A 14,188-nucleotide genomic window follows, 5' to 3' on the forward strand; every position below is an offset into this window, starting at 1 on the left:
GGAGGCTGGACTGGGGGGACCCTCCCTGGCCTGACCCAGCAGGGCTCTTCTGAGGCTCTTCTCAGGGGAAGGCCTCGGCCTCTCTGCCCTGTGGCTGGCCCTGCAGAGGGACTGGCTGGCCCCTGGGTGAGACGGGAGGCTGGACTGGAGGGACCCCCCCTGGCCTGACCCAGCAGGGCTCTCGTGAGGTTCTCCTGTTCTCCATGAGCTCTGATCTCCGGCTTTCCCCATCTTGCCCTCCCTCTGGCCAATCCCCACCTCTGAGCGGCTTTCTCCCATTTGTCACTCCATGATTCACACGCCCCCTTCCTCCGCTCCCCCCCTTCAGTCCGCCAACGAGCTTTCCAGCCAAGCGTCATAGAAATAATTAGCCTGGCTTGGCTACCTGCCAGTCAAAGATCTCTCAATCTGTCCCTCCGCCAAAGAACAGATTTCACGGCCTCCCTTTGCATACATTTCCACGTTGCCGTTTTGAGAATGCCAGATAAAAGCCTTCCAAGTCTCTTAAACGCAAAAAGTTGTTTCTAAACGGTGGTGTTCAGAAAGGAAAATCATTCGTGCGACGTTCATTAAATTCCGAAAGCCTAAAATAAGTTGTTTTGTGCATGAATAGAAGAATACGAGTTCGTGCGTTCCTTGGGGACCAACAAGACTGTGACAGAACGGTTTCCTTTGCAAGGGGGGTTTTCGGCGAATGGCAGATGTCGGAAAACGCAAACTCAGCGGTGTGCGTGATTAAGTGGAATCTAAAGGGTGTTCTGGGGGCATCAGGGGAGATGTAAATTTAGCATAGATAGGATAGGAACTTCCTGATGATTTCCAAACTGCCTCTTCCTGTGTCCAGGTTGGCTTCCGGCTCTTTTTGAACCGACTTCCTCCCTGATTTCCTCCACAACAGCAGTTGAGCAACAGAAGCATGACTGCCGACAACAGCTAGCTAGGCGGTTAGGTCTCTCCTCTCTTCTTTCTATACACAGCAGTTTCACTTCTGAATAAAAGAAAGGCTTTATTCTTAAGCAGCCTGATGCTTCATTCTCTCTGCTAACCACATGGAGGCTGGCCTCAGGACTGAGGCAGGGAGGCCGAGAGACTCTGGCTGTCTCCACGGGAAATCCTGTATACTGGCCAGTGGCGGCAGCAAGATACGAAGATGGCAAAGCCCTGCCCAGAGTTGGCAACCCCTTGGTGGAATAGGGCTGAAGCGGGCCTGTTTGGCCACAAAGATTTTGGGGGGGGGGGAGTTTATGGGATTTCAAGAATCAAAGCTCCTTTTCAACACCTCTGATTCTTGACAGCTCACTCCATTCCCCCAAATATCGTTGATCTCTGAGGTGCTACCTGAATTCGAATCAGCTCTCTAATCTGGAGAGCCGGGTTTGCTTCCCTGCTCCTCCACATGCAGCCAGCTGGGTGACTCTGGGCCAGTCACAGTTCTCTCAGAGCAGTTATTGCAGAACAGTTCTCTTAGAGCTCTCCCAGCCTCACCTATTTCACCACTGTCTGTTGTGGGGAGAAGAGGGGAAAGGGCGTATAAGACGCTTTGGGATTCCTTCGGGTAGCGAAGAGCAGGGTAGAAAACACCAACTCTTCTTCTTTGAGAGCCAGTGTGGTGTAGTGGTTAAAGAGCAGCAGACTCTAATCTGGGGAGCCGGGTTCGATTCCCCGCTCCTCCACGTGCAGCCAGCTGGGTGACTCTGGGCCAGTCACAGTTCTCTCAGAGCTGTTCTCACAGAGCAGTTCTCTCAAAGGTGTTTTGTAATCCGCTTTGGGATTCCTTCGGGGGGGGGGGTGAAATACTAGTATTTAAGCAATTTCGGAGCATCTTGCAGGAGGGTTTCCTCTGATCAGGGTCACCTCCGATCCGAACAGACTCTTAGCCTCAAAAGCCATTTATTGTGAGGCGAAAAGGCTTCTAACACATAAGAAGAAGGAGAAGGAGAAGGAGAAGGAGAAGGAGAAGGAGAAGGAGAAAGAAGCAGAGTTGGTTCTTATATGCCGCTTTTCCCTACCTGAAGGAGGCTCAAAGCGGCTTCCAGTCGCCTTCCCATTCCTCTCCCTGTTCACTGTTCCTTGGTTCAAAGCCCCTTCGGCTCCCTCAAACATGCTCTCACGCCTCGCGTTCTTCCAACTCCTCCGTTAGAGCTCTGATAATTAATTTCGCCCCTCCCTTGATTGACGCCTTCATTCCTAGCAACCCCCCGAAGCTTCCTGGCAGCCGAGCCTGAAGGCGAAAACTCTGGACGGGGACGGGGCACCGCGGACAGCCCTGCGATCCGGCTCCTAAATCTCAGGATTCCTCCTGACTGCGGCAGCTGGGTCTGCGGCAGGGACCGTGTCGAAATGTGCTGGTCTTGATAGGCCCTGTTGGTAGCGTGCGCCTGAATCATGAGCCAAGTACGAACCAGAAGTCTGCACTGGGTTGCCAGCTCCAGGTCTGGGAATTCCTGGAGATGTGGGGGGGGGGTCTTCAAGCAGGGGGATATACTGCCTCCGGGGGCACCCCCCATAGAGGCCATGTTCTCCAGGGGAACTGATAGGCATAGTCTGGAGATTTAGTTATAATCTGGGGACATCTCAAGGTCGCACCTTGAGGTTGGCAGCCAGCGTGGTGTTGTGCTTAAGAGCAGCAGAATCTGATCTGGAGAGCCAGGCTTATTCCCCACGCCTCCAGCCGGGTGACCTTGAGCCAGTCACAGTTCTCTCAGAGCTCTCTAGCCCCACGTACCGCATAAGGTGTCTGTTGTGGGGAGAGGAAGGGAAAGGTGTTTGTAAGCTGATTGGAGAATAGTGAAAAGGTGTATATAAAATCAGCTTGTGGAGTTTGAGTCCTCACTCCTCCTCCACATGCATCCTTGGGCTAGTTAAAGTTCTCTTAGAGCAGCTCTCTTAAAGCAGTTCTCTCAGAGCTCGCTCAGGCCTACCTACCTCACAGGGTGTTTGTTGAGGGCAGAGGCAAGAAAAAGCATTGATAAGACTCCTTCAGGTAGTAAAAAGCAGGCTACAAAAAACCAACTATTTTTCTTTTAGAGACCTGTCATGGTTTAGTGGTTAAGTGTGGCAGCCTCTAATCGGGAGATCCAGGTTCGTTTCCAGCACCGCTCCAACACAGCAGCCAGCAGGGAAACATTGGGCTAGTCACAGTTCTCTTAGGGCTGTTTTTGCAGAGCAGTTCCATTAGAGCTCCCTCAGTCCCTCCTACATCACAGGATGTCTGTTGTGGGGAGAGGAAAGGGAAGGCGATTGTCAGCGGCTTTGAGACTCCTTCGGGTAGGGAAAAGCGGCATATAGAATTATAGAATCACAGAGTTGGAAGGGGCCATACAGGCCATCTAGTCCAACCCCCTGCTCAACGCAGGATCAGCCCTAAGCATCCTAAAGCGCTAAGAACCAACCCTTGTTCTAATCGGCCTATCCTACCTCACAGGGTTATTGTGAGGATAAAAGGAAAAGAGGAGAATGCTGTAATCCATTTCAGGTCCCCTCGAGGGAGATCTATGGGATATAAACAAGGAAATAAACTGAAGAATGGAAATCAAGTGGGTCTTTCTACCCCCCCCCCTCTTGCTACAGAGAGACAAATGGTGGGTGGGAATCATTTCTCACCAGCCCCCTTGTTCGCGGGACAGGGATGGTTCCCCTTTAATTAACCCTGCCTCCGTGAGGAGGGAGAGATTAATCACCTGGCAGAGACTTCCCCATCCTTATGCTTTGCTGACTCAGGGAGAGCACTGCGTCTCTTGAAGCCACTAACATGAAATGTCCTCCTAGCGCCTGCCGAATCCTTCCCAATCTGCCACAACCAGATCGGAAGAAGAAAACGGCAGCAGATATAATTGAGGTGGCAGAGAAATGGAGAAACGGGAGGGTGGGAAAGAAATGCAACTTTTGAGAAAAGGAACAGCACCTCCTCCCCTTTCGCGGAGCAGGTGGAGAATCCTGCAGGACGCACACAAGGGACGCAGAATCTGTTTCCCTTCTGAAGAGTATTCATGGCAGCCTTTTAAGGCACGCTAATTAAAACCCGAATGCAACTCCAAGCAGATGCAACAAGAGAGCCTCGGAGGACAAAACGGGATGTGGGGTTGGCCACTTGTACTGGGAGGAGCATGGCCCACCCCTACCCCAGGTATCTTCAAGTATTTATCATAGAATCATAGAATCCTAGAGTGGGAAGGGGCCATGCAGGCCATCTAGTCCAACCCCCTGCTCAACGCAGGATTAGCCCAAAGCATCCTAAAGCATCCAAGAAAAGTGTGTATCCAACCTTTGCTTGAAGACTGCCAGAGAGGGGGAGCTCACCACCTCCTTAGGCTAGAACAACCTTACACCCCATTCTGCGTTCTGCTAGTGGCCGTTCTGATGACCCAGGGAGATTTCCAAGGAGGGCCGGAGGTAGGGCCTCATCCCTTGTGGCTCAACTGCCCCTGAAGCTGGAGGGGCTGCCCTCCAGACCTTTGGCATTCTAAGGAGATGCTGCTGGAATCTACTCAGACTGGCAGCAGCTCCCCGAGGATCTCAGGCAGGGGAAGTCTTTCCCTGTCACCCCCTGCTTGCTCCTTCCAACTGGAGTTGCTGCTGTGGACTGAACCGGGGACCTTATGCATGCCAAGCAGAGGCTCTGCCACTGAGCCACTGAGGTATTTCCCTCCCCTCCTGCCCGGTCCCTTTGAGTAGAGACACTGGGGACTGAACCGGGGACCTTCTGCATGCCAAGCAGACACTCTGCCACTGAGCCACCATGGCCCCTCCCCAACACATGAAGTTGCCTTAGACTAGATCAGGCTCTTGGTCTATCAAGGTCAGTGGTGGCTACTCTGACTGTCGGCAGCTTTCTGGACTCTTTCTCAGCATCTGACATCTGAGCCTTGTTATAAACAGGAGATGCTGCTGGGGATTGAACCTGGGACTTTCTGCAAGCAAAACTAACGCTGTAGCCTTCAGCCGTGACTCCTCCTGGTTCAGCCCCATCTTCTATCTCTCCTTTGGCACAGAGGCAAAGAGTGGGACAGACGGCCTTGGGAAGAATGTGAATCTGCTCAGCAGAGGCGGACACTTCGTAAAGATGCTGCATTTCCGGCTTGCTGTTTGTGTCTTTAAAAGTCTGGCCCGTTTCCCGATTTTTTGTGCCTTGAAAATGATTTTGCAGCTACCAATGGTTAGCTGCCACAAGAGCTTCTCCTAGCTGGTTGCAGGGATATAAATTTTGGGATGAGGGAAGAGCGGGATGAATGGAGACGTTCTCCCTAAACGGCGTGCTGGAGCAGCCTGCGCCGTTCGAGCCGAGACGGTCCGGGCATCAGCCCCTGCGGCAAGCAGAGGGGAAGCCCACTGCAGAGAGGCGGGCCCTGCAGAGCTCCAGACGGCTCTAGCCAGCGAGCCACGCCACACTCGCTTGAGTTCTCCCAGGATGCAGTTTGGCAGATGGGGATTTGCTAACAGAAACAGGACCCCGGCAAAGAGGGAACAGCAGAGGAGCCTGGCTGGAGGGGCCCGGGGCCCTGCTCCTATTCACCCTGGTCCATCAAGGTGAGAACTGTCCTCTCATAGAATCACAGAGTTGGAAGGGACCTCCTGGGTCATCTAGTCCAACCCCCTGCACTATGCAGGACACTCACAACCGTCTCGCTCATCCACTGTCACCTGCCACCCCCTTGAGCCTTCACAGAATCAGCCTCTCCGTCAGATGGCTCTCCAGCCTCTGTTTAAAAACCCCCAAAGAGGGAGAACCCACCACCTCCCAATGAAGCCTGTTCTACTGAGGAACCTCTCTGACTGTCAGGAATTTCTTCCGGAGGTTGAGACGGAATTTCTTTTGAATTAATTTCATCCCATTGGTTCTGGTCAGTCCCTCCGGGTCAAGAGAGAACAGCTCCATCCTCCACATGGCAGCCTCAGTCTGGCAACAGCTCTCTGGGGTCTCAGGCAGAGGAGGGGCCTTCCCATCCCCAGAAATCTAGTCCTTTATTAACGGGAGATTCTCGGGCGTAAACTGAGAACCGTCCACATGCCAAGCAGATGTGGTTCCAGTGGGCCACGGCCCCGCCCCCAATGGAGTGTGCAGGACGCTGCCTTCTGCTGAATCAGACCCTGGTCCATCCAACTCAGTATTGCCCACTCAGGCCGGCAGCTGCTCTCGTGAGTCCCTGGCAGAGGCCTCCCACGCCCCCCCCCCCGCCAGTTCCTTTGCCTGGACATGATGTGGTTCTGCATCAGCAGGAGACAAGAAGATGAGCTGGGCGGTTTATGCCCCACTTTTCATCCCTGAAGGAGTCCCATAGCGGGCTTTCCCCGCAACAGACACCCGGTGAAATAGGTGGGGCTGAGAGAGCTCTGAGAGAACTGTTCTATGAGAACAGCTCTAAGAGAACCAGGAGTGGCCCCAGGGCACCCAGCTGGCTGCATGTGGAGGAGGAGAGAGGAATCAAACCCGGTCCTCCAGATTCGAGGCTGCCCCTCTTAACCGCGATGCCATGCTGGCTCTCAAAGAAGAAGAGCTGTTTTATGGACCTTGCTTTTCACTCCCTGAAGGAGTCTCAGAGAGGCTTCCCATCGCCTTCCCTTGCTCTCCCCACAACAGACACCCTGGGAGGCAGGTGGGGCTGAGAGAGCTCTAAGAGAACTGCTCAATGAAAACAGCCTTAAGAGAACAGGGACTGGCCCAAGGTCACTCAGCTGGCTGCATGTGGAGGAGGGGGAAATTGAACTCAGTTCTCCAGACTAGAGGCTGCCACTCTTAACTGCGACACCACACTTGCAGGGGGGAGGGGAGCCTGGTGGGGTTTGCAGAGGGGAGGGGTGGAGCCCCAGCAGGATCTAATGCCACAAGAGCCCCCCCTCCGAAGCAGCCATTTCCTCCAGGGAAACTGACCCCTGCAGTCGGGATACCTGTAGTCATTCCAGGAGTCCTCCAGGCCCTACCTGGAGGTTGGCTACCATTTCAGCCCCTCACCCTCCTGCCTCCCCTTTTTCGAGGCCCACAGCTGTGCCTCTCCCCAGCACCCCTGAAGCATCCCTGCCCTCCTCTCCCCACGCCTCCGCCGCCTTAAATGTTGCATAATTTCAGGTGTCACTCCTGGGTTTTAAGCCAGCAATTTGCAGGGAGCGCTGCCCGCCCCAGGAGAGGACCACGGAGCCTGCAATTTGGGCCAGGAGGGGGGCTCAGACGAGCCGGGGCTTTGGAACTCCAAGAGCATTCGACGCAGAACGAAACGGGGCCCGTTGCTGCAGCACAATCACTGCGAATCGCACTGTGGCCGCCATGAGCATTATTTCCAACATTATCTGGCGCTAATGGGTCTGCAGAGCTCTTGGGTGCCATCCATTGCCCTCGCCTGCTCCGGCCCCTCCGCGGTTCATTTCCTCGGGCAGCCTCCGCATGTGGCAATGAGCTATGCCCTCTCTCCCCTGAGCTGGCACAGCCGAGAGGCGCTTGGGAGTGCAGGCAACGAGTCCTGCCCTCAGCGTGGGTGGGGAGTCGGAGGAGAAGGGCAGGGAAAACAGATCTGACCCACCTTCTTGCAGATTTATGCCTTGCTCTACCCTGGGAGCTCCAAATGGCTTTCGGCAGCTTTTTTCAAATGCAAACTGAGAGCCAGCTTGGTGGGGAGGAGGGTTGATCACTCTGTGGCCCTCCAGGTGTCCAGTGGGACTCATGGGAACTGTAGTCCATGGGCATCTGGAGAACCGCAATCTGGCCACCCCTGGTGTAGAGGTTAAGAGCAGTGGCTTCTAATTCAGGGAGCCAGATTTGAGTCCCTGCCCCTCCACATGAAGCCAGATGGGTGACCTTGGGCTCGTCACAGTCCTGTTAGAGCTGTTCTTACAGAATAGTTTTTCTCAGATGCTTTGGGCTGATCCTGCGTAGAGCAGGGGGTTGGACTAGATGGCCTGTATGGCCCCTTCCAACTCTAGGATTCTATGATTCTGTGATTCTACGATTCTGTGATTCTGTGTAAGCCGCTTTGAGTCTCCTTTGGGTAGAGAAAAGCGGCATCTAAGAACCAACTCTTCTTCTTCTTCAGTAATCTCAGGGCTCCCGCAGCCTCCCCTCTCTCACAGGGTGTCTGTTGTGAGGAGAGGAAGGGAAGGTGAATGGAAGCTGCTTTGAGCCTCCTTTGGGTAGAGAAAAGCAGCATATAAGACCCAACTCCTCTTCTTCTTCATTAATATCAGGGCTCTCTCAGCCTCACCCACCTCACAAGGTGTCTGTTGTGGGGAGAGGAAAGGGAAGGCGACTGGAAGCTGCTTTGAGCCTCCATCGGGTAGAGAAAAGCGGCATCTAAGAACCAACTTCAGTAATCTCAGGGCTCTCTCGTCCAGTCCAGCCTCCCGTCTCACCCAGGGGCCAGCCGGTTCCTCTGCAGGGCCAGCCACAGAGTAGAGAGGCCTTCCCCTGAAGTTGCATTCTGGCTCCGGGATGCAGAGGTTTAGTTCTCCTTAGTCATTGTGGCTCGTAGCCAGTGATAGACTCCTCCTCCACGAATCTATCCCTCTACTTGGGTCAATCCTACATTCCACAGGATGTGGGACCCAATGGCCTGTATGGCCCCTTCCATCTCGGATTCTAGGACTATAACTGCATGCGTTATCAACTGTGCCGTGTGCTCCTGGGCCACATAAGCCCCAGGTCAGGAGCTGTCTATGTCGCTCAACATTGTCCTCAAATCTGACAAGTCTCCCAAAACGGGACCAGCCCTCCCCTGACCTCTCTGTCAGGCATACTCAGTAGCTGAATGCTGAAAGTGAAGAAGGGGCTTGGTGGAATGATTCCCCATAGAAGGTGGTAAAACGTCCCTTCCCAAAGAGACCAGCCTTGTCCAGAAAGGGAGAAGATAATGAAGCCGTCTCTTGTCGGGTTGAAAAGGTGAAGATGTGAAGATGATCTCTCCTCGTCCGAGGCGGGGCCAGAGGAGCCGGGGATTGGACCAAGGACCTGGCGAGGCCGAGGGAGGGAAGCTCTACTGTGTGACTCGTGGGCAAGATTCAACACGCTGTAGTGGCCGCACCTTGTGTTCCGGTGATATCTTGGTGCAGCACACTGTTGTAAAGTGATGCACCAGAGATGCGCAAGAGGAAACGGACGCCATCTTTGCGGCCACCGTACTCCCCCCCCCCTCTAGACTACATTCGCCCAGGGCACAACAAACGTGAAATCCGACAGGTTTCCTGGCACAGTGTTGAATTTGGTTCTACTGGAAGAGACGAGCACTTTCGTGGGTGGACTGTACAGCGTTACACTCAGCTGAGGTCCCTCCCCAAACTCCGCCCTTCCCGAGCTCCACCCCCAAAGCATCCAGGATTTTCCCAAACTGGAGCTGGCAACCGTAGCAGGACCTCCTCTTTGGCCCTTTCTGTTTCTGTTTGCTGGGCTTTGTGCATCGCGATGAAATGTATTTTCTCCAGCTTTTGGTGCTGGATCATTACATTTTCTTCTTCTTTTATGGCTCTGTTCTCTACTGCTGGTGCCGCTGCTTTTATGGCGTTTGCTGTCGGAAGGAAATTTATGGTTGAAATTTTTAATGCTATCAGGCTACATTTGTACTTCCGGAGTGGATTCGGGGGGCTATATCATGTTTGTATTTTTTTTTTTTAAACTTCTCTGATTGCGCAGCGAAGGCAGGGCATAAATATCTGGGAAGAGAGATTATGCCCTCTGAATATTTCATCCTTTTCTATCATTTGCTGGCTGTATTTTATAATAGCCGTTATTATCCCTCTTTGCTTGTTCTGTGGCCGGGCTGTGATGAATATCGACCCTCCGCAGGGAAGGTTCATCTTTTCGCACCGCGCTTCCTCGCGGTCTGTGCCCAGCGCGGGACTCGTGATCCAGCTCTTTCCTTCTTGACTTGCAAAACACGGAGGCTGCCTCAGTTTGGCTTCTGCAGGTGACATTTCCTCAATTCCACTCGTGTTTGACGTTGGAAAGTATTTGAGTGCTCTCTGGACACCTCAACGCCAGAATGCAGGCTGAGTGGAAGGGGAAAGTACATTGCAGTGGCGCTGTTTCCAAAAGAAGAATGCTTTTAGCAGGTCAGGGTGCACCAACATGGAATTGGCTATTAGAGAGTAAGCCAGCCTTTCTCAACTTTTTCGCCCTTGAGAAACCTCTGAAGTAGCCCTAGAAGTGGCGCAATCGTGCAGAATGTGGTTGGGAAGCAGAGTTGTGGACATGCCCACCTGGGGCCCCTCCTCTTTCCACCCCCTCCAGGCCCCTCAGTGTCAGTTTTCGGAGGGGGGTGGGTCAACGTGACCACATAGGGGCATATCGCCTGATAACATATACAAAATTAATTAACACCCACCCAGTTGGGAATCCCTTCCAGAGCTGTCAGGAAAGCCCAGGGTTGAAACTTTCCTTCCCAAAGTCACCACACCACTGTCATGTTTCTAATTTATAAGACCACCCAGCTGAGCTTCTATCTGAGAGCCAGTTTGGTGTCATGGTTAGGAGTGCGGACTTCTAATCTGGCATGCTGGGTTCGATTCTGCGCTCCCCCACATGCATCCAGCTGGGTGACCTTGGGCTCGCCACAGCACTGATAAAACTGTTCTGACCGAGCAGGAATTTCAGGGCTCTCTCAGCCTCACCCACCCCACAGGGTGTCTGTTGTGGGGAGAGGAAAGGGAAGGCAACTGTAAGCCGCTTTGAGCCTCCTTCGGGTAGGGAAAAGCGGCATATAAGAACCAACTCTTCTTCTTCTTCTTCTTCTTCTTCTTCTTCTATCTGTTTGGACGGAAGCTGGTGCAGTGGTACATTGAGAGGGCTCGGTCGGTAGGAGATGGGGCCCCTTAATGCAATTTTTTTAGAAGTGCTGAGTGGCCCCATGTCTTCCTTTCTTTTATTACATTCTGCTGCTGGAGAGACCTGGGCACAGACTATGACTCCGAAGCGTCACTCCCCTTTCTGATGTTTTGCCGCTGGCGTTATCAAGGGAAATGCGAGGGTGTAGAAGAGTCTCCACTGTTTTGAAAATATATAGCAATAGCGAAATGTCTTATTTTATGACAACATTATAATAATATGTTTGTATTCACATATTATTTCAGTGACAGAAGAGAGCTTTAAAAACCTGTGCTTTTCGCCCCACAGGAAAGAGTCTACGTCTATCTATTGGATGAAGAAGACCATCTTACATGCAATGACCCGCCCCATGAGTTGCCCCAAGAGGGGAAACTCCGGTAAGCCCAGATATATTTTATATGTTTTCTATACTTTATATGCAGGGGTAGTCAAACTGCGGCCCTCCAGATGCCCATGGACTACAATTCCCAGGAGCCCCCTGCCAGCGTTCGCTGGCAGGGGGCTCCTGGGAATTGTAGTCCATGGGCATCTGGAGGGCCGCAGTTTGACTACCCCTGCTTTATATAAATGTATATATTTAAACGGTACAATAAAATAACAGCACCATTTCTCGCTTTTCGGCACCGTTTGTTTAATGCCAGGACCAGAAGGATGGATGTACTTCAGACCTGCTGATTAAGGAGAGAACGTGCACGCTTTAACATGTGCTAAATAATGCAGTTTCCATCCAGTTCAGCGACTGTTGGCAATCATATTATGCCGTTTCACACTGTAAGATCCAGTTGCAAAGTGCGCTGATAATGGGCTGAAAGTGCGTTATTTAGTGTGCGTGGGAGTCAAAAGACCTTTCTGCATGCACAGCTTAATTCTGGTTATCACTGAATAGAAGCCGGTATTCCTTTAATTCACATCCTGCTCCTGCATTCTGCACATTTGGTCTTTCTCTGATTTTTCTCCTCCAAATCACACACTGTAGTATTGTGCATACTAATACGAAAAAACAGACTGCCAAGTTTTTTTTTTCTTTTTCTTTGTGTGTGTGTGTGTGTGTGTGTGTGTGTGTGTGTGTGTGGCTGGTTAGTCTCTGCTCATTGGTCAGTTTTAAGCACCTTTTTTGTAAGGTGAAGATTCTTAAAGTTTCTTTCACTTCCCAGGTGGCATCTAAGTAGAAGGTTTCCCCATCTTCATTTTATCGAAGCTCAAGTACTGCTTAAGCATTTAATTTTTTATAAGACCCCCCCCCCTTCCCCAAGTCATGCGAATTGGGGCTCAGCATTTGTCTCAGAACTATAGACAAGCCTTCCTTGTAAATCCCCTTCTGATGCTTCCCTTTTCCTCCCAACATACACACCACACAGTGGGGGGGGGGGCATTGTAAAATGCTCCCAATCGTGCCATCCCCCCATTCCCTCCCATCTTGTCACCTTCTTTTTTTAAAAAAATTAAGGGAACTCAGTACAGTGGAATGTTTGGAGTTTTTAAAATTATTCTAATGAGGGGACAACCTTCTAGTAAGATGGTTACCCAGAATTCAAAGAAGTCAATTTGTTGGAGGTGGAAGCTTGGCCTTAAGTGGTGGGAGAAGAATATATGGAGTCATTCTGCTTGTGAATCATCTTCACCTTGGAAACCAAGAAAGGGGAAAACCTGGGGGAATAGCACCGTTTAGAAAAACAGAAACAACAGCAAACGGGAAACAAACTGAGCTTGGATGGGAACTAAACCCATGCAGAAAGGGGAAAGAAGCCTGACACTCACACGGACACACGACTGATTAGCCTGGAGAAAAGGCCACTAAGAGGTGATGTGATGGCCATTTCCCAATACTTGAGGGGCTGTCATATTATAGAAGATGGAGCAGAGTTGTTTTCTGTTGGCCCAGAGGGTCGGACCAGAACCAATGGGTTGAAATTAATTCAAAAGAATTTTCAAATAAACATCCGGATGAAATTCCGTACAGTTAAAGCAGTTCCTCAGTGGAACAGGCTTCCTCAGGAGGTGGTGAGTTCTTTGGAAGTTTTTGAGCAGAGGCTGGAGAGCCATCTTATAGAACGGCTGATTTTATGAACTCAGGCAGGTGGGGAGTGGGTGGGCAGGAAGGGATGGGCCAGGGTTTGCCTCTTGTGGCCCTTCCTTGCCTACCCAGAGAATTGCTGATGGCCACAGTGGGGATGGGAGGTGAATTCCCTCCAGGCCAGGCTGGATTCTGGAGATTTTTGGTGGTGGTGTGGGAATCACTTGGGTATGAAATTGGGGTCATTGTGGGTTGTTGTGAGTTCCTGCATTGTGTAGGGGGTTACACTAGATGACCCTGGAGGTCCCTTCCCACTCTATGATTCTATGATTCGATGAAATGGCTGCCACAGGAGGTGGAGCCAGCAGTGAAATGGCTGCCTCAGGAGGTGGAGCCAGCAGTGAAATGGCTGCCTCAGGAGGTGGTACAGTCCCCTTATTTCAGGGGCCCTGTGCAGTGCCTCTTCCCCATGGGGCCATAGCTGCCTTCCTCCCCCCTTTTCCCCTGGGGGGGTCCTCCACGGCCAGTCTGGCTGCTCTCCCCCAACTGTACTCTGCCATGTGCCCGGAATCCTTAAGCACCTCCTGCATTGGGGACCCCCAGATGTAGACGGAAAAGGTGTGTTCATCCTGAACTTGGTAAAACCGCTTCTTAGACCAGCCTGTGCACTCCTCAAGGCGGGGCCTTGGGGCTGTTGAGGAGAAAGGGGGTGAGATTTGCGGTTGCCCTGCCAGGCCCTTGGCTCCGGCTCCCTCGCGGCCAATTAACTTGCCCCTGTTAACAAGCCAATGATGGGGGAGGGGGAGGAGACGGCTGGCAATGGTCATCGGAAATCCCAGCTTGGGGTCCGCTCATGCGGCACCCTTGTTTCCCGGATCCTTCACAGTTCTTTGAGCTTTCCGCACCGGGCCGAAAGGCAGTGAGAGAAGCCGCACCGATAACACCGTCAAGATGCCACTGATCCCTGGCTAATGATATAATCTCCACGCAGTGAGCTCGCTACGGCCTCCGTGCTCTGACACGGCCTCCGGGGGCTCCGCTGGGATCGCTGTCAAAAAGAAATGTGTGCAATTTGCGGTAATAGACCTTTCAGCGCCAGAACACGAGCCTGTCAAAACTGGAAGGGGGAGGGAGCTGCATGGTGGCTTGACAGTGGAGGGGATGGGCCAGTGGAGGGGGCCGTGCCCCCCCCCATTCACAGGTGACCCGACCAGATGATGAAGAATCATAGAATCCTAGAGTGGGAAGGGTCCATAGAGGCCATCTAGTCCAACCCCCTGCTCAACACAGGATCAGCCCTAAGCATCCTAAAGCAGTGGTCCCCAACCCACGGGCTGCGGCCCGGTGCCGGGCCGCGAAGGCCATGGCGCCAG

The 14,188-nt window shown here is 52.4% G+C and overlaps 1 protein-coding gene across 2 annotated transcripts in view; it reads left to right on the forward strand.

The window, feature by feature from the left end:
* Positions 1-14,188, forward strand: part of LOC143839309 (cGMP-dependent 3',5'-cyclic phosphodiesterase-like) — a 343,019-nt gene that overhangs the window by 222,035 nt on the left and 106,796 nt on the right. For both annotated transcript variants that reach the window (XM_077341142.1, XM_077341143.1), the window contains one exon: positions 11,090-11,178. In XM_077341142.1, the coding sequence (XP_077197257.1) occupies positions 11,090-11,178 (89 nt within the window). The remainder of the gene's footprint in view (positions 1-11,089; positions 11,179-14,188) is intronic.

Source organism: Paroedura picta, chromosome 6, assembly GCF_049243985.1.
Source record: "Paroedura picta isolate Pp20150507F chromosome 6, Ppicta_v3.0, whole genome shotgun sequence".
Classification (NCBI taxonomy): Eukaryota; Metazoa; Chordata; class Lepidosauria; order Squamata; family Gekkonidae; genus Paroedura; species Paroedura picta.